Here is a 21,000-nt window from a genome sequence, read left to right as displayed (position 1 = left end):
TATAAAGCACCTTGAAGTGGTTATGTAAGGTGCTATAAATGCAGTGTTTAATATTTGTAATCATAACATGCCTTTCCCCCCTTTATTTACCCTAATTTCTTCACTATCACCAAAAGACCCTAAAATTTCTTCAAAACACTTTAAAAAATAGATAGAAAATTAATCTATAAGATGCTGATCAGGGGAAAATCCTATGAAAATTTAATCAAATTAGATTGAAATCCAATCTATTTGGATGAATAATTCAAACTTATTTCAATCTAATAGAGTTATGAATATCCCTTTAACAAGTATGTTGTAACGCTTCATTGTTGACATGTTTGCAAACGATCCTGTTATTCCCATTTCCCACTGAATCCATCGATGACTATTTTGGAGGACAAAACATTTTTATTTTGTTTAATTGCATTAGCATACCACTCACAGATCAGAATATCACAACAATAAGAAAGCTACAAATGACACATGTATTGAAGTACTACAAATATATGTTTTTATTCAAAAAAAAGAAAAAAAAAAGAAAAAACGAAAGAAAAAAGAGGAAAACTTGTTATCATCAACATAATAATATACATCAAAATGTGAACAAATTAAAATATATAATAATTTAAAATTAAACTTCTACACATATACTACTTCGAGGGTTGACAAACAGAAGGCCTTAACTCACTTTTGTCCATTTTGAAATTTTGGTGCCAAAATAATCTGTAATATCCACAGATTCTTAAAATCATAAAGCCTTAACTCAATTCAACTTCCTGTTGCATCTATAGCACAATAATACTTGGTCACATCTCAATGCAAAATATTATTTTTACTCATTTTTCTCAAAAAGGCACTTTTTGAGTTAAGGCCTTCTGTTTGTCAACCCTCGACTTGTTTATTTCGTTTACCAGAAGCGCTTTCGAGGAACTTCCTCGTCATCAGCCGATGTTGTTAACAATATCTGCTGATGGCGAGAAAGTTGCTCGAAAGTGCTCCTGGTAGTGAAATAAACAAATAGTGCAGAATGTTAAGCCATTCTCATTTTGTTACCAAAATCTACAAGTCTATTTCTAATTTTAAGTACAAAATTCTTTTAAAAATGAGGTATAAAAGCAGTGTGAAGTACAAAATTGAGAATAGTTTAGAATTAAACTTCTACACTGATTGTTTATTTTGCTTACAAGAGCACTTTCGAGGAACTTCCTCATCATCAACTGATGTTGTTAACAACATCAGATGGGGAGGGATTTCCTCGAAAGCGCTCCTGGTAAGCGAAATAAACAAATAGTGTAGAGTCTTAAATTATTCTCATTTTGTTACCAATATGTATAAATTTACTATTCTATTTCTAACTCTAAGTATAAAATTCTTTTAAAAATGAGGTATCAAAACAGAGTATACAGAGATACCAAAATCTACAAGTCTATTTCTAATTTTAAGTACAAAATTCTTTTAAAAATGAGGTATAAAAGCAGTGTGAAGTAAAAAATTGAGAATAATTTAAAATTAAACTTCTACACTACTTGTTTATTTTGCTTTCCAGGAGCGCTTTCGATGAACTTCCTCGTCATCAGCTGATGTTAACAACATCTGATGACGGGAGGGAGTTCCTTGAAAGCGCTCCCGGTAAGCGAAATAAACAAATAGTGTAGAATTTTAAATTGTTCTCATTTTGTTACCAATATGCATGAATCTACAATTCTATTCCTAATTCTAAGTATAAAATTCTTTTTAAAAATGAGGTATAAAAACAGTATCAGGCACATACAATGTATAGAAAATTAACTCAAGGGCTAAACCTACCCACGCTCCCCTTAATATAATTATTGTTATAAGTCCAAAATCAATCTTTTACGCTTGATCGTGTCTGAAAAATATAAAATTACAATTCTTCTTGATGTAAGGTAACAAGACCAAGTTTATACACAATATTTTGCAAAAATGCTGTACCAACAAGCATTTAATAAGTAAATTTGATCACAAAAGCTTTGGATTTTACAAAACACTGCAAAGAACTGCATGAGATATTATGATCAAATTGGCCTATTTATGATTATTGACTATTGGTGTAGCATCTTGCACAGGAAAATCCATGATAGGTCCTGTAAAACAAGGTACAATATGTGTGTTTGGGATGTTTCACTACCACTCTTATCACTCTATATTCTTGTTTTATAATAACAAGGAAAGTGAAGATACTATTTCAAAAAAGCTATTTTATATAATTTAATAAATGCCAAAGTGCTGTAAAATCTGCCTGGAATTGCCAAAATTATTACTTTAAATGCTTTCAAATCCTTGTATGATTATAAATTTTGTTTTCTTTCAAATAAGGGTCACTGAAATAGTTACAGAATGTGATTCTTGAACAATTGCATACTATAGCACACAGATGTATAATTAAATGTTTTGCAAGAATTGCATGTTTTGGTTGTTTGGCTTGTCATTTTCTGTGTCTTCATTAACTAATCCTGTTGAACTTGACTAACTCATTCATTACCTGAGGAATATACAAATGTTTTTCACATTATGACCCATTAAAAGATAAAATTGGACAATTTGGTCCACAATATGAGCACACTTTGTCAAAATACTTTTTCTTTGGTTAGGCGCACACTGTCAATATGAGATAAATTGCACAATAATATGAGCACACAATGACTTACTTTATAGACACATATCTTAAGAGCATTTAAGGTCATGCTTTTCATGTTTTCTTCAAATATCTACAAGATTCCTGAGTGTTACTTTTAACGGTACATGAAGTGTTTCAGGAACACATTAACTATCACAGAGTAACTTTAATTTTGAGCACTTAAATCAAAAATGTCCAACGTTCAACCCAACATTGGACGTTTTTCCGACAAATCCAGGCTGCTGGTCAAGCATCTACCAGTCATGCATAGTGTGATATGCATTATCACCTGTTAGCCTGGATTTGTTTTAAACATGCAACGATAGGTTGAATATTCTTTAACATTGGTTAACCCTATAATGCCCACCATATGCAACACAGGATCACAAAAATCAGTATATGCCCAGCCTTTTCATGGCAATATAAGCCCTGTTAAACATGTTACAAATTAGCCTCAAGACTGATGGTTATGCTGTGTGGCAACTCACTTTTTGAAACATCTAAGGACACTTTATTCCAGCTTTACAAAAGACACTGCCTCAAATAAATGCAACATAATGAAGTGAGTGTGCAATAATTAAATTCTTACACCACCAATAAGAAGCTGCTTTTAAATTTACAACTGGGTGAATGTTCACATTCTTAAATATTTCAAAAAGAGAGTTACCATTTAACATGAATTGATACAGGGAAGAAAATAGATGAGACTTGTTTATTGCAAGCTGGGACCTCCTCCATCAGGTCTCTGGGTACTTCCTTCAGTAGTTGACTGGGCACTCTTTTCAGCAGCTGACTGGGCACTCTGTGCAGCAGCTGACTGGGTACTCTTTTCAGCGGCTGACTGGGCACTCTTCTCGGCAGCTGACTGGGCACTCTGTGCAGCAGCTGACTGGGTACTCTTTTCAGGGGCTGACTGGGCACTCTTTTCGGCAGCTGCCTTTGCTTTCTTCTGCCTTGCTTCCTCTCTACGTTCAGCTAGCCACTCTTGCTTGGAAGGAGCCCCAAATACATTAGGGCAATAACGTTTTCCACGAAATTGGGTGTGGTCCCCTGATGTCATTGGGTTATCACAAGCCCGGCAGGTGTACTGCTTCCTCTCTACTTTACCGGCAGGGACTTTACCTTGTTGTTGTTTCTGAATTGCTGTCTTCTTGCGATGACGCCACTCAGTTGTTCTGGAGTGTGAAGAAGATACAGATGTGCCATCAGTTGGAGTAATAGGCTGGGTGTCACTGTCTGTAATAACATCAGCTATATCAGACGGTAAGTCTTGTGGTGTTTCTGCTGCCTTATGTCGGGTGACAACCAGTCCGGTCCTGTCTTCAGGCTCATCAAATTCATGTTGATGCATTGGCTCCTGAGGAGTCTGTGGCTGGATTTGTGCAGGAGGTAGCGACTCTGCAGCTACGGCCAACTGTCCAGGTGGATCTCGTCCCTGCAACAAAGTGGTAACCTCTTGGCGCCTTTGCTCATTCTTAAACCATTTTACTAGTGTGGTTTCATTGATGTGGTATAACATGATGTTGGTGCCTTCCAAAAGAGCTTCACTGTTGAGCAGTCTTAGACGAACCTGAAATATATGATTATGAGGTATATCTCTCTTAATTCCAATATTCAATTTTGAAGAGTGTGCACTCACCAAGGATGTTGAATGGTTAAAGTTAATCTTTTCCATTGAATTTACCGTCTAAAAATCAATCTTAAAAAATACCTACAATTCAATCTAAATGATTAAACTTTTCAACCGTTCAATGTCTGTGGTGAGTGCATACTAGTAAAAATTGAATATTCAATCTTTGGAATTAAGAGAGACAATAACATTGTGATTAATATCAGTTTAGTATCATAATGTAATAAAACTCTCAAAGTGTGTCACAATAATTGCACCCAAGGAGCACTGCAACATTTTCAGTTGATTGTGTGGTAAAAAATATGTTGACGGTTTTCACAAGGGTATGAAGCGGAAAAAAGCGCCTTCAGGCACAGATATTGCATGCATACTACAAATCATTCTTACACATGCAAAAGTGATTTAATTATTTTATTTTTTGTTATTCCATTTGTCTTACATGAATTGTATTATTTCCAAGTCCCTAGAAAATTTCAGGAAGCGAATAGCAAGGAAAAATAATTCTGGGGGATGTGTATAATTATTGATGTTTGGAAAAAGGTGTGGCTGCATTAATTTCCAGGACCAACTAACCGGATCCTAACTTTCCTGACTAAATTTTCACAATGCGTCAAGTTTACAGAAGACTGAAGAAACTGGAGATTGTGTCATCATCTGTAACCACACACATCCACACCGTTTTTCTAAATATCAATATTGAATACCATAAACATGACTAATTCCACATACCTCATTATATGCTGCCAGTATTAGCTTCCATCTTGAGGTGTAGGTTTGCCGGCCAGTGTCAGATTTCTCAGTCCTAGGTTGCGTGATCTTGGCACACAAGTGCACACAAATGGCTTCTACGAGACGACTACGGGCAGGGCTCAAGGCAGGGGAACCACCAGAGAGAAAGCATCTATAGGAAAATATAAGGCAAAAAGAAATTTAGGATCAAGTTATTTTTGCCTAAAGTAAGCATTGAAATCACAGATTTAACAAACATGAACCCCTTATTTTGCAGCGAGTACTGCATCTGAGTCTTCACACATTAATATTAATTCATACTTGAAAGTGAAAAGCGGGGTGAAAAGACCAGATACCAACACACTTCAATGTGAAGTAAGGAAATGTCAAAATGATTCTTTGACAGGGATTTTTTTTATATTTCATTTCAACAATTTAGAAAACAAAACTTTAAATTGGCATGTTCTCCTATTGTTTCATTATGTACTGAATATCTGCTGTAACATACCTCCTCATAGCTTCCACTCCATGATAACCAGATTGATATTTCTTTGTTTGTTTGAAGCGGCCTTGAGGAGGCTTCTTGACAACCGGCTTGAAAGTGATAGGCTTCTTGTCAAAGTCGAGGAGATCCTTCCAAAGGGTCTTGATTTTCTGGGCCTGTTTGTTGGTCACACACAAACCTCGCAGCGAGACCAGAGCCTGGGCCAGGGCATCCACTTTGTCCCAACCAGGGATGCCGCGTGCATCACGTGCCCCATCTGTGCTACTGTCGATCTAATAAAATAAGAACAGAACAAAACAAAACAACATTATATTATTGACAACTTAGTTATCAAAATGATGTCTTGGATAAGCAATTTAACAGTTCAGGAATAACCCAGTTTTTAACTGTTAGTAAGCAGAGAGCATAACTCTATAAGATAAGAGGACACACACTTATATTAAAGTATCTCAGTCTGTCATTAGATTGCCAGATAAGCATAAATTTAAACATGGTAAAGGCATCATTTATTTTCCTTTCCAATTAATTATAAGCATAAATATTTCAATGATCTGGGTTCAAGTTACAAGTTGGGGTTTCTTTTCAAGAGAAGTGAAATGAAAAGGAAATTAAAGCAAATTGAATAGCATTCGCATTAGTGTGACCCACTCTAATCCACTCAGACAAATCACGTCCTGCAAGTAAATCATCAAGAATATATCGACAGATTTTGACTAATCAATTTCTGGGTTTTGTTTTGACATGTAATATATATATATATATAACTGATTGGATTAGATCTGGTCACATAAGAAATATACATATTATTTACCTCCTCCTCCTCATCATTGTTATCATCACTTGCACTGTCATCACTGCCACTGGGTGTACCAGGAGTGGGAATATGCTCCAGCTCATCATCACCTCCTTCCATCTCCGAGGTCTCCCCGGATTCATCATAATCCTCAAATCCTTCATCAATCTTCTGTTCCAGTTGCTCTGAATCTGAGGCCACAACAAACTCGGACTGCTGCCAAAGGTACTGGACACCGATGTCCTCTCCTGTGTATTTAGCGGGAGCATGGCTACGAGGAAGTATCTTCTTATTGTGAACTGCCATCGACAACTTGTTAACCTTTTCCTTGAGCCGCATATCAAATGACCGGATTTCTTCAGGACCAGCAGAAAGTGAGCTGACAGCCCTCATAGCATTCCATCTGCTGATACCATCCAGTAAGTATGCCTGGAAATGAACAGAGTTTGCCGATGTTCCCGGTATAAATCTTGCCAGATGAAGATGGAAGCACTCCAAGGAGGTTGTACCACGGGCACATCTAAACACCGGCAGGCTGATGCCACCTTTGATGATCTGACCAGTGATGGTGTAGAGCGGCACATTCGGTGGATCCTGTATACAAGAGATATGTTGCTTCTGTTCTTCCCATATGCTTTTCATTTCCTTCCTGAAGAGTGGCACGCCCAAGACATCTGTTGCTCCTGACAAGGACAAGAGCAATGACTCTATCAACTCTGTTGTCTTGTCAGCACCTCTTGTCCTGCGGCGACAATGGCGGGCCAGCTCATCTTTTGTGATGGCCTTCTGAACTGCCTTATTTAATGGCGCAGGAATGCCAGCCTTCAGCATCTCACCCCTCTTAGCTGCCATCAGCTCCTGGAAATCACCACGATCCCACTCGAAAATACATCCTGAAAGACGCTTCATGAAGATTCCATAGAGTGGATGGGACTCTGATGAGCAGCTCAGTGCCATTCGTCTCATGTAGTGCCATATGTCGAGGCGCACTTGCAGCTCTGGCCATCTGCTGAAGAGAACCTGGAACCTTGACATCCCAGATTCACTGCAGCAGTCTCGGTCTGTGTACAGGAGATGTGGTGGTTCTACCCCAGCGCCATCAAACCTATTCATGAGGCCATCAGCCATCTTCTGAAGTGATGTTGTTCCCTCAGATGTGGTGAGAATTACCTGAAGAACTTCACCCTTCTCATTGCCAACGGTTGTGGCCCAAGCAGCGGCAGTGTCAGTCAACTTCTTGGTCACCTTCTTGGTTGAATCAATTTTGATGACCGAACCATAAACAGAAGTGATTGATGCTTGAAGCTGCGGGAGACGTGTCCATACATCTCTCACATATGCAGCAAGGAACCATCTAGCCCGTGGTAGGTCTCGCATTGGAGCTGCCTCCTCGTATATTGCTGGGGCCAACTTCAGTGCCTGCAAACCTTTCTGATGCTGTTGGCAGTCGCTGAGGTAGACGGCCAACTTCTTCAGCCACGTGTCACTGTGCACCTCTTGTAGATTATGTTGTAATGCAGTGGGACTGTTTCCCAGGGTGCGTGCCCGAAGAAGCGCCACAAGTGATTCGTCGCAGGCATACTTGTGGGTCAGAATGACAGGGAACCTGGCACGAATCCCCTCTGGAAGTTGATCCAGAATCCGCTTATCCCAGCTGATGTACGTGCCACCACAAGACTTACAGTCCATATACTCCCCAGCCAAATAATAGAAATCACGGAGGTCAAGCACCAGCCGCACCCTGTTGTAGACACCCTTTGACCGTAGTGATGCTGCTGGACATTTAGGGCATCTAAAATCAAACAGATTCATTTTCCTCGGCATCCACAGAAATAAGCGCCTCAAGAAATACTGCTGAGGGCTTGGCTGAGACGTATGGGGCTTCACACTCGGCGGGTACCACCAGTTCTTCAGAGTGCTCACCAGCTTCCCCTTCGCCGCATATAAACTCTGTCCAACCCAAGCACGGTCCCCAGGCTCCATATTTCCTTCCCATCCAACTGCAAGCCGTTGACCATAGTCGATCTTCTGTCTGGGAAACAAGCTTTTACTCTGTAATATAATAAGGCAAGAACAAACATAATTGTTATAGTTTTGTTATCATACTTGAGCATGGACCACAGAATTAGAGAAGGACTTTCCCATACCGCCATGTACAATCACACCGTCAGCTATGGGAAAATGAGGGGTATTCAGGTCTTTGCCGAGGGTATGCGGAGATGAACGAAAACAATTCTGCATCTAATCTTATGCGTCTTGCAATATTGACGCGTTTCACAATGAAGCATGTCAAATTAAACTTAGTATGCAATGTTGTGCTTGCATGACAACGAATGTCTTGAGAGCATTGCAAGGGAAACCGCTTAATGCCTGTATCAAAATTGCTGTCAAGTCCCGGTTCTCCTTCTTAATTCTGTGGCACCGTATGGACAACATCATTTTGGTTAAAATTGTCAAAAGTGCCAATCTGGCTGAAGTATGCATCATATGTATACACATTTTACGGTAGCTAGCGCTGTTATAACAAAAAGCCAGTAATTTCATAAGGGCTTGTACTTCAACGCATCCAGAGAAGCAGACAATGATCCTTTCACTTGATTATATGTGATCATTGTAATACAGTTATATGAATAATGTAAGTGGTGCAAGGCAGTTCACTCAGTCTTATGATAACTTGGCTCTATAAATACTGTCAGCTGCTCGACATAGGAATATTAAAACTTATAATTACAATCTTGCTGACAAAAAGTGATTAAATATGAGGTATTAAAATATAAAATCATGCTGCTTATTTTAGGTTGATGATAAGTACCTCAGGTGAGACTTTTTTGGTTCCAGAAAATATCATTCTAAATGCATTGCATGGTTATTATGTTAAATGCTTTTTTAAAACAAAAATATACCCACCTAATGGAATGGAAGCTACATTCTAGAAATTAAAAGTTTAACAATTAAACACTTTGCTGAATCTAGAGTAATAATAAACATAAGATTTTTATGCATTGAAAACCCATACCTTCTGGTTAGGAACACTGCTCTCAGCTGAAGGGTCTGTTTTTTGTGGGGGTTCAGTGTCTGCTGGCAATGATGATGTAGATATCACTGACAGTACTGTTGATGCTGCTGAAGACACCTCTGACGGTGCTGTTGATGCTGCTGCAGATACCTTTGACGGTGCTTTTGATGTTGCTGATGATACCTTTGATGGTACTGTTGATGACGATACCTTTGACGGTGCTTTTGATGCTGCTGCAGATACTTTTGATGGTGCTATTGATGCTGCTGCAGATGATACTGATGGCTGTAATAATGAGGTCTGAAAATGAAATTAAAAAAAGATTCCCTGTGATTCTAAGTTTAATCCAAGGCATGAAACTTGCTCTTATTTGAGAAGCTGCAATTTCTTAATGCTTTTAATTCTACACATGTAAGAGGTAAATCAATTAAAAATAGTCACAGCAGAGTGAATTTGCAATAATTGAATATCTCAGTTGACCTCTGTTTCATATTATCTTCTGGAAGGTCCTTTTTAAGCATTACCCCTAGCGTATATGCACGAGACCTCAAGCATGTGCATATAATTTGGTTCATTTCCAAGTTTGGTAGTAACGTCAATGCTACTTCAAGCCGGGCTTCAAGCAAAACATTTATAGCACCTTTTAAGGAAGGTTGTAAACATTGCTCAACCCAATCCCAAACAGCAAGTGTGACCAAGGCACTGTAGCTTTTGGTGTGTGCATCTTATATTTGACTGAACTAGAAAAAAAATTATTGTTAAAACATTAAAACCTCACCTGGTAGCTGGAAGAACTGGTCTGACGGGTAGGAGCTGTACTATATGGGGTTTGAGGTTCTGCTGCTGGTGATGACGGATGTAATGTAGGTGATGATGGCTGTAATATGGACTGTGGTGTCTGTTTAAAAATACAAACATTGACAAAGCGAGTTAACATTGTTCACATACATAATATCATTGTAATCCATATTTTGAAGGCTAAACCATAACCATATTACATTCTTTATGTTTATGAACACAAAACATAATAAAAAGTTGCAACACAGTTTTCTCAACATCTTAAAATATTCCTGTTTAAGCCAGTGTAACTGTGTAATGAATGCTCAGCAAATCCTGAGTCACCTGGTAGCTGGTGGACAGCTCTCTCCAACACTACCAACAGTAAAATACCTAAGCTCTTGGATTTCTAGAAAAGATTTTTCTGTTAACAAATAAATAACAAACAATTAACAAATAAATAATCAAAAGCATAACTGAATGCCTTACCTGGTAGGTCAGGGTAATAGTCTCAGGGGATGAGGCTGTTCTCTCTGATCTTGAAGGATCTCCTGCTGGCGACAGGATTGGTGGCCCTGGTGATAGGATTGGTCTTGGTGAAGGTCTTGGTGATGGTCTTGGTGGCCCGGGTGATAGGATTGATGGTCTTGGTGATGGTCTTGGTGACAGGATTGGTGGCCCTGGTGAGGCAGCAGGGCTTTGCCTTTGTGACTAGATTAGAAAACAAATTTCATGACATCATAAAAGCAAAATCTGCACCTATATTTAACCGCAAACTTTATTCCGCATGGGGCTTCCTCACTGCATCCAAGATTTGCAAGTGACTAAATTGTATAAAAAAAAATTTGTCTGTAAGTTCTTGCACAGTATCATAGCCCGGATATAGTGTGAGGAGGCAAACCAAAGTTAATTTGGTCCCCATTTATCATATTTTTGTACCATTATGAGTCGCTACGCCCCTGTTCTTTCAATAAAGTTTACTTTATATTAATTTCCATTTGTACTCACCTGACTGAAACAATTTAACTGTGAGTAACACCACTTTATTTTAAAATACAATAATTAAACTAGTACATTGTTAAGAAATCTGTTTCAGTAAAATGGTTACTTATCATACAAGCTCATATCTCAAGTTTGATGTGTTGAGTGAGCCTAAAAAGGGACATAAACAAAAGGGACATAAACATGTAACCCTGCTTACCGGTGAAGCAGCTGTACCCGGTATGTAAGGCACAAACCGTTTGCTGGCCCCCCTGCACAATTCTGCTTCTGCCCGAAAAACACCTCTGGAGCCAGTAGCAACATATTGTTTCATACCTTGCAGAGGTACCTGAAAATTACAATAACACAAACATTTGCTTACATGTATAAGAAATTAGACATGATAGTAATGCTAAATTGAGCATGGAATTTAGTCAACACTTTAATGTGTTTCCCCTAACTTCTTCTCGTCTTGATTTTTAGAAATGACGTCATTGCATAGGCCTCTTTTTATTAAGTTGCACAGCCATTCTTGGATCACAAGGGTGTACACAATCAAAACACTCTTACACAACAAATGCTAACTATCATCAACTATATTTCAAAATTAGTTGTTATCAGACCAGTGTAATCAAACTCAAGCTTGTACATGTATGTACAAGTAGCTAATATCTCAGAACATGTTCTTACCTGGGACATGGTAGATGCTGGCCCAGATGCTGCTGAGGCTCCCTGCGATGATGAGGCAACCGATGGTCTGTGAAGAGATGATGGAGGGGCTCCCTGCGAAGATGAGGCAACTGATGGTCTGTGCAGAGATTCTGCTGGCATGTGAAGAGATGACGGAGAGGCTCCCTGCGATGATGAGGCAACCGATGGTCTGTGAAGAGATGATGGAGGGGCTCCCTGCGAAGATGAGGCAACCGATGGTCTGTGCAGAGATTCTGCAGGCATGTGAAGAGATGATGGAGAGGCTCCCTGCAGTGATGATGCAGCTGGTATAGCTCTTTGGGTCTGAAAGTAGTATTTTGCCAATTTATAATATTATTATAGTATAGTAAAATGCACAAAAATTTGTTTTTGGGGACTGCTATAATAGGAAACAAACAAAATTATGTTATTATTATGATTTGATTATTTTTTAAATTCAAATTTAAAGACATTTCCTGGTTCATTGCAAATCATAAAATGTCACGTTAACATATGCCACAAAATGTCAAAAATTTAATGAAATAAATGCAACTGCAAAGACCTTGGAATTATATTCTCTTAAAACCAATTAAACCATTAACTCACCTGTACATCATGGTACCGACAATTGCAGGTAAGGATTCTGCCAAAAGGATCCCTTGATGAAGGACTTCGATGCCTTGGGCATTTGTCAATCTTGTCCAGCTCCTTACTCCATTTTGAACTTTTTGGTGGCTTCTGACCCTTCCCAAATTTAAAGGTGCCATGTGCATAGCCTGTCAATCTTTCTCGCCATTCCTTATCGCTCCTGCCTGTCTTTGGCATGGGGACACTGACAACTGTAAAGATTGAAGATATGAATAACAATGACTCTCAATGAAGATATCTTAATACTAATTATAGAGAGTTTGTCCGTCTGTCCGCATGGGCAGCTATCGGCGCTGCTGAGCTATCGGCGTGCTCGCAGAGCGCGCACGCTGTGAGTATCAACGGGCGGGTGCGCGGAGTACCGACGGGCGTAATGCGGGTATCGGAAAGCATTACAGTTATATTGATCACTGAGAGACGCAGGCATAATATCATAGTAGTTTAAAAGGCCAGGGCAGGTATACGGGTAACGGGTGTTTGGTAATTAGAGATAGGCCTATTATGAGAACCACCCAACCCGAGAACCGCGAAATCTAGTGTGATATAATAATGAAAACCTCAGATTGACTTGTTGTTGAGCAGTTGGGAGGCTCGGCGGGAGGCTCGGATGGAAAGGAAGTAAAACCTGAAAGGTATCATAGCCCAAACTTTGCTACTTCACAGATGGTTTAAAAAATCCTGAAACCATATATTTAGGCCTAAAAAAAATTGTTTGATTGGCGTAACCTGACCGACCCTAAAAATAGGCCCGGACTTTTTCTCTTGCAAAAAAAAAAAAAATTAATAATAATTATAAAATTGCAGACTGACCTTCCCTAGTTTTTTTATGTACACCAATCAAACATTTTTTTTCAGGCCTTATCATTAATATAAAGGAAATTACCGTTGTTGAAGACCTAACAATAAAACTTAAATTATCTTCAGTATTCATGACATAAGCCTACTTTGAAACTTAATTCCTTAAATTGGACATGCATGCAAGCTCAATAGATTCAAGTGCACTTAGTAAGTCAACTCTAATTGGAAATACTTGATAATACTAAACCACCAAGTTTCAGATCAAAGTCAATATCTGCTACAATCACACAATAACGTCACCATAATAGATGTACTCCTAATATTACTACCTTGAGCAGTTAAATGCATGTTCAATATTTCACAGACAAAATAATTAATGTTTATAAACTAGGGGTGGTGGTGGTTACATTCATGTTAAGTTGCAAGGAAATTGATAGTAGGCCTATGATACGCTATATTTTAACGCAAGACCAAAGCTCAGGGAGAGTGGATAAAGGGGGGGCTAAACATGTTATTTTTTTATTTGGCCTTATCCACTTACGTGTTTAAGTTTCTTTCATGTTGATTACAAAAACTTAATTTATCTATCAGATTAAAAATTTCAATGATGTAGTAATTAAAAATTAGAAAAATCTTTAAAAATTTTTATTGAAAAACTAAAATAAAAAAATGAACTGATCCCAGAAAGTGAGGGTGAGGAGAAACTTTTCTTTCAAGTGGTCTTATTTGAAGTGTATCTGTTCCAGGAGAAAACAATGGACTATGGAGGCCGGGTATGGAGGCAGGAAATGAGATGCCATATAAATAGGGATTAACTAAAGAAGAAGATGAATAAAAAAGGATGAAAAGATAAAAAGCAGAAGTAATGTAAATTTTAAGAGGTTACAAAATGGGATAAAGCAAAAGGTGAATTTAACAAAAAGCTGAAATAAGATTTATCATGATGAAAGAGCATCGGCATTCAGCATTGTTCAGCAATAAAATTTAATGGGGTCATTCATCATGAGATGCACTCAACTCAAGTTCAATGCCAGTGATATAGTAACCTACATGCTGACCCGCCTACATGACTCTTGGGACGGTTCACTGTTCGTGTAGTTTCTTGGAATAGACGGTATAGGAGGAGCATGACAACATGTTAAATTACTAACAAAATATAAAAAAAGATAAAAGAGCATGTTTGAATAAATTATGAGAGTTCATTATGGATGAAAGTCGAAACGAAACTATTCAGCAATAAAAATGGGATCGCTCAGTTCATGAGTTTTCAGTTCAATGGTATACCGGTACTTCTCAGAGAATTTTTTTTTAAATCATGAATTATAGATGTTTACACGATTTCTTCACGATTTTGTTTTTTCAGAAATGGTATTTTCAGCAGTAAAAAGCACGTTTTTTACAGCTTGTTACATCTTCTTAGCAGCACAGTAGGGCAACATGCAGGACAACCGCACATCGGCGTTACTTTTTTATTGAAATTAAAACAAATTTGCTTCAGTTACGTATCATGGTATGCATTTAACAAAGAATTGCCTTATTTATAAAACGAAATCCAAAATATTTAGAAAGCCTTACCTTTCAAAATCCGTGCTTTTAAAACAGATAACTCCTGCGCACTCAAACTTCTCCGATTTACATCAAGAGAGAAAGATAGACACGCCGAGTGAACAGGGTATAATGCAGGCAGTCCGTACTAGCCGTCGCCGAAGTTCCCCCGTGTGCAGGTGGTCTCGATTACCGCAACAATCGGACGCACGAAAAACAACTTAAACGGCCGAATTTCACAAAACTCCGAGATTGTCGTATTCCTACATCACCTCTTAGTTGAAATCATACATAAATCAGTTTAAAAACTGCATTAAACTGCATTTTCAGCCCAGAATTGACGAAATCATCCTGGCAAAATCTGTCGCTAGAAAATGGCCGATCGATGTAAACTTTTCAGACTCACTGACGATGACGTCACAAACATGCATCAAAATTAATCTCATTACTAGCTAGTGTACGCTATAACGTATTCGCTATCAATTTACACACACAATTTCTGAACCAGTCACAAACGCATTATTGAAAAATAAATTGGAACGAAAATTGGAACAAAAATTGAAACAAAATTGAAACATTTGGAACAAATTGGAACACGATGTTTCAATTTACGTTCCAAATGTTCCAATTGTTTCAAATGTTTCAATTGTTCCAATTTATAGAGAACCATGGGGCAATAATAGCGCAAGGATGACACGCAAAATCGTGAAGCGTTCCATATTTTTTTTGAATCATTTCTGACAAAATTGAAACATTTGGAACAATTTGGAACACGATGTTTCAATTTTCGTACCAAATGTTTCAATTTATTTTCAATTGTTTCAATTTATAGATATTGTGCTGTCTACTGAAGATAACATTGTTGAATGAAATACTGTACAGTGTGCTGTCTACTGAAGATAACATTGTTGAATGAAATACTGTACAGTGTGCTGTCTACTGAAGATAACATTGTTGAATGAAATACTGTACAGTGTGCTGTCTACTGAAGATAACATTGTTGAATGAAATACTGCACAGTGTGCTGTCTACTGAAGATAACATTGTTGAATGAAATACTGCACAGTGTGCTGTCTACTGAAGATAACATTGTTGAATGAAATACTGTACAGTGTGCTGTCTACTGAAGATAACATTGTTGAATGAAATACTGTACAGTGTGCTGTCTACTGAAGATAACATTGTTGAATGAAATACTGTACAGTGTGCTGTCTACTGAAGATAACATTGTTGAATGAAATACTGGACAGTGTGCTGTCTACTGAAGATAACATTGTTGAATGAAATACTGCACAGTGTGCTGTCTACTGAAGATAACATTGTTGAATGAAATACTGCACAGTGTGCTGTCTACTGAAGATAGCATTGTTGAATGAAATACTGTACAGTGTGCTGTCTACTGATATGTGCTGTCTATTGAAATTGACATAAGGTTGACATTAAAAAGTTTGAAACATTAGCCAAGGGTTTTTTAATGGTTGGGGCGATTTAACCAAATTTGTGGTGGTGATTTTAATGCAGTTTTATTTTATTTACACCTTGTTTAAAAAAGTGTGAAGTTTATCAGCTTTTAATATGCAATTTCCGTTTTCACACAGTGATAAGGGGCCTAAATATAAATTCAACGTGGACAGAAAGTATCACACAATCTCACATAGACTCAGTGATTAGCACAGCGCATTATTAAGGCCTACATATTTTAGTGTGTAAAACGCTGTATGAAATCTAAATCCTGAAAGTCATGGGGCGATTTAACCAAAATTTGTGGTGGTAATTTTACTGCAGTTTTATTTTATTTACACCTTGTTTAAAAAAGTGTACAGTTTGTCAGCTTTTAATATGCCCTTTCCCGTTTTCACACTGTGATATGGGGCCTAAATATAAATTCAACGACAACGTGGACAGAAAGTATCACACAATCTCACAGTGACTCAGTGATTAGCACAGCGCATGATTAAGGCCTACATATTTTAGTGTGTAAAACGCTGTATGAAATCTAAATCCTGAAAGTCATTGTCTTCCACTATATTTTGAGAGATGGATGATAGCAAGTCATGTTTCTGATATGTGTGTCGAATTAACTGCAGATTTATATAATTATAGGTATGGTACTCAAAAAACACAAGGTTTACTAGAATGAAACTCATGAACTAATAAGTCAACATTCACAACTGCTACTTCACTGGCGAAAAACGTGACACCGCACTTTAATCAGTTTGACATAATTATAAACATTAAACAAAATTAAAAAGTGTAATTTTGACTTGTTCATTATGTTCACTGGAATGAAACTATTAGTTCATGTATTCGTTCATGTAGGGGCTATCGGTGATAATTTGGCGAACATCCTTTAAATGATATGCTGATAGGGCCTACTTCAATTAACGTGCGTTGTCACCAAACTTGGTTAACATAACTACTTAACTGTATCCAATGGCCTAAAACTTGGCTTATATAGTGTTCATAAACGACAAACGAAAAGGTTACCGTGTCCTAGCATTATAGTCACCGACTGATTTCGTGCTTCATGAATCACAAAAGCTCTAGGTTAGTTGGTCGATGTGCATGCAGATCTCGTTTGAGCAAACGACTTTCGCTAGTTACCGATTCGGCACGCATAATCCGCGGCGGGTAATTTAAACGTAATATAATGGATCGTGACCTGCAATGGCTGTTAGTCAGTGTCGGGCGCCCTCTGTTGGTTATTATTGGTAAAATAGCACGTTGTAACAACGTTTTGACACCAAGGAATATATGTTCGATACTTTTTGATGATATAAATATCAAGTCCGTGCTATCTTTTATCGTGCTTGCTTCGGCAGCACATATACTAAAATTGGAACGATACAGAGAAGATTAGCATGGCCCCTGCGCAAGGATGACACGCAAAATCGTGAAGCGTTCCATATTTTTTTTGAATCATTTCTGACAAAATTGAAACATTTGGAACAATTTGGAACACGATGTTTCAATTTTCGTACCAAATGTTTCAATTTATTTTCAATTGTTTCAATTTATAGATATTGTGCTGTCTACTGAAGATAACATTGTTGAATGAAATACTGTACAGTGTGCTGTCTACTGAAGATAACATTGTTGAATGAAATACTGTACAGTGTGCTGTCTACTGAAGATAACATTGTTGAATGAAATACTGTACAGTGTGCTGTCTACTGAAGATAACATTGTTGAATGAAATACTGCACAGTGTGCTGTCTACTGAAGATAACATTGTTGAATGAAATACTGCACAGTGTGCTGTCTACTGAAGATAACATTGTTGAATGAAATACTGTACAGTGTGCTGTCTACTGAAGATAACATTGTTGAATGAAATACTGTACAGTGTGCTGTCTACTGAAGATAACATTGTTGAATGAAATACTGTACAGTGTGCTGTCTACTGAAGATAACATTGTTGAATGAAATACTGGACAGTGTGCTGTCTACTGAAGATAACATTGTTGAATGAAATACTGCACAGTGTGCTGTCTACTGAAGATAACATTGTTGAATGAAATACTGCACAGTGTGCTGTCTACTGAAGATAGCATTGTTGAATGAAATACTGTACAGTGTGCTGTCTACTGATATGTGCTGTCTATTGAAATTGACATAAGGTTGACATTAAAAAGTTTGAAACATTAGCCAAGGGTTTTTTTAATGGTTGGGGCGATTTAACCAAATTTGTGGTGGTGATTTTAATGCAGTTTTATTTTATTTACACCTTGTTTAAAAAAGTGTGAAGTTTATCAGCTTTTAATATGCAATTTCCCGTTTTCACACAGTGATAAGGGGCCTAAATATAAATTCAACGTGGACAGAAAGTATCACACAATCTCACATAGACTCAGTGATTAGCACAGCGCATTATTAAGGCCTACATATTTTAGTGTGTAAAACGCTGTATGAAATCTAAATCCTGAAAGTCATGGGGCGATTTAACCAAAATTTGTGGTGGTAATTTTACTGCAGTTTTATTTTATTTACACCTTGTTTAAAAAAAGTGTACAGTTTGTCAGCTTTTAATATGCAATTTCCCGTTTTCACACAGTGATATGGGGCCTAAATATAAATTCAACGACAACGTGGACAGAAAGTATCACACAATCTCACAGTGACTCAGTGATTAGCACAGCGCATGATTAAGGCCTACATATTTTAGTGTGTAAAACGCTGTATGAAATCTAAATCCTGAAAGTCATTGTCTTCCACTATATTTTGAGAGATGGATGATAGCAAGTCATGTTTCTGATATGTGTGTCGAATTAACTGCAGATTTATATAATTATAGGTATGGTACTCAAAAAACACAAGGTTTACTAGAATGAAACTCATGAACTAATAAGTCAACATTCACAACTGCTACTTCACTGGCGAAAAACGTGACACCGCACTTTAATCAGTTTGACATAATTATAAACATTAAACAAAATTAAAAAGTGTAATTTTGACTTGTTCATTATGTTCACTGGAATGAAACTATTAGTTCATGTATTCGTTCATGTAGGGGCTATCGGTGATAATTTGGCGAACATCCTTTAAATGATATGCTGATAGGGCCTACTTCAATTAACGTGCGTTGTCACCAAACTTGGTTAACATAACTACTTAACTGTATCCAATGGCCTAAAACTTGGCTTATATAGTGTTCATAAACGACAAACGAAAAGGTTACCGTGTCCTAGCATTATAGTCACCGACTGATTTCGTGCTTCATGAATCACAAAAGCTCTAGGTTAGTTGGTCGATGTGCATGCAGATCTCGTTTGAGCAAACGACTTTCGCTAGTTACCGATTCGGCACGCATAATCCGCGGCGGGTAATTTAAACGTAATATAATGGATCGTGACCTGCAATGGCTGTTAGTCAGTGTCGGGCGCCCTCTGTTGGTTATTATTGGTAAAATAGCACGTTGTAACAACGTTTTGACACCAAGGAATATATGTTCGATACTTTTTGATGATATAAATATCAAGTCCGTGCTATCTTTTATCGTGCTTGCTTCGGCAGCACATATACTAAAATTGGAACGATACAGAGAAGATTAGCATGGCCCCTGCGCAAGGATGACACGCAAAATCGTGAAGCGTTCCATATTTTTTTGAATCATTTCTGACAAAATTGAAACATTTGGAACAATTTGGAACACGATGTTTCAATTTTCGTACCAAATGTTTCAATTTATTTTCAATTGTTTCAATTTATAGATATTGTGCTGTCTACTGAAGATAACATTGTTGAATGAAATACTGTACAGTGTGCTGTCTACTGAAGATAACATTGTTGAATGAAATACTGTACAGTGTGCTGTCTACTGAAGATAACATTGTTGAATGAAATACTGTACAGTGTGCTGTCTACTGAAGATAACATTGTTGAATGAAATACTGCACAGTGTGCTGTCTACTGAAGATAACATTGTTGAATGAAATACTGCACAGTGTGCTGTCTACTGAAGATAACATTGTTGAATGAAATACTGTACAGTGTGCTGTCTACTGAAGATAACATTGTTGAATGAAATACTGTACAGTGTGCTGTCTACTGAAGATAACATTGTTGAATGAAATACTGTACAGTGTGCTGTCTACTGAAGATAACATTGTTGAATGAAATACTGGACAGTGTGCTGTCTACTGAAGATAACATTGTTGAATGAAATACTGCACAGTGTGCTGTCTACTGAAGATAACATTGTTGAATGAAATACTGCACAGTGTGCTGTCTACTGAAGATAGCATTGTTGAATGAAATACTGTACAGTGTGCTGTCTACTGATATGTGCTGTCTATTGAAATTGACATAAGGTTGACATTAAAAAGTTTGAAACATTAGCCAAGGGTTTTTAATGGTTGGGGCGATTTAACCAAATTTGTGGTGGTGATTTTAATGCAGTTTTATTTTATTTACACCTTGTTTAAAAAAGTGTGAAGTTTATCAGCTTTTAATATGCAATTTCCCGTTTTCACACAGTGATAAGGGGCCTAAATATAAATTCAACGTGGACAGAAAGTATCACACAATCTCACATAGACTCAGTGATTAGCACAGCGCATTATTAAGGCCTACATATTTTAGTGTGTAAAACGCTGTATGAAATCTAAATCCTGAAAGTCATGGGGCGATTTAACCAAAATTTGTGGTGGTAATTTTACTGCAGTTTTATTTTATTTACACCTTGTTTAAAAAAGTGTACAGTTTGTCAGCTTTTAATATGCAATTTCCCGTTTTCACACAGTGATATGGGGCCTAAATATAAATTCAA

At 37.5% G+C, this 21,000-nt stretch overlaps 1 protein-coding gene and 2 non-coding genes across 3 annotated transcripts; 2 read left to right on the top strand and 1 right to left on the bottom strand.

Moving 5' to 3' along the window:
- Nucleotides 1-470: 470 nt before the first annotated feature.
- Nucleotides 471-15,221, bottom strand: LOC140170795 (uncharacterized). Its single transcript, XM_072194016.1, has 11 exons — nucleotides 14,763-15,221; nucleotides 12,348-12,580; nucleotides 11,742-12,065; nucleotides 11,272-11,400; nucleotides 10,560-10,781; nucleotides 10,072-10,191; nucleotides 9,294-9,593; nucleotides 6,296-8,329; nucleotides 5,488-5,756; nucleotides 4,980-5,151; nucleotides 471-4,190 (listed from the first exon to the last, which is right to left on the bottom strand). Exons 2-11 carry the CDS (start codon nucleotides 12,564-12,566, stop codon nucleotides 3,333-3,335), a joined length of 4,647 nt encoding a protein of 1,548 aa, XP_072050117.1. The 5' UTR covers nucleotides 12,567-12,580; nucleotides 14,763-15,221; the 3' UTR covers nucleotides 471-3,332.
- A 2,317-nt stretch (nucleotides 15,222-17,538) lies between these two features.
- Nucleotides 17,539-17,645, top strand: LOC140172248 (U6 spliceosomal RNA). Its single transcript, XR_011861724.1, has one exon. It is a non-coding gene; the product is annotated as a U6 spliceosomal RNA (small nuclear RNA).
- A 2,084-nt stretch (nucleotides 17,646-19,729) lies between these two features.
- LOC140172247 (U6 spliceosomal RNA) lies at nucleotides 19,730-19,836 on the top strand. Its single transcript, XR_011861723.1, has one exon. It is a non-coding gene; the product is annotated as a U6 spliceosomal RNA (small nuclear RNA).
- Nucleotides 19,837-21,000: the final 1,164 nt, after the last annotated feature.

The sequence above is a fragment of the Amphiura filiformis genome, chromosome 15, assembly GCF_039555335.1.
Source record: "Amphiura filiformis chromosome 15, Afil_fr2py, whole genome shotgun sequence".
Lineage (NCBI taxonomy): Eukaryota > Metazoa > Echinodermata > Ophiuroidea > Amphilepidida > Amphiuridae > Amphiura > Amphiura filiformis.
This window is presented reverse-complemented; position numbering and strand designations above follow the sequence as displayed.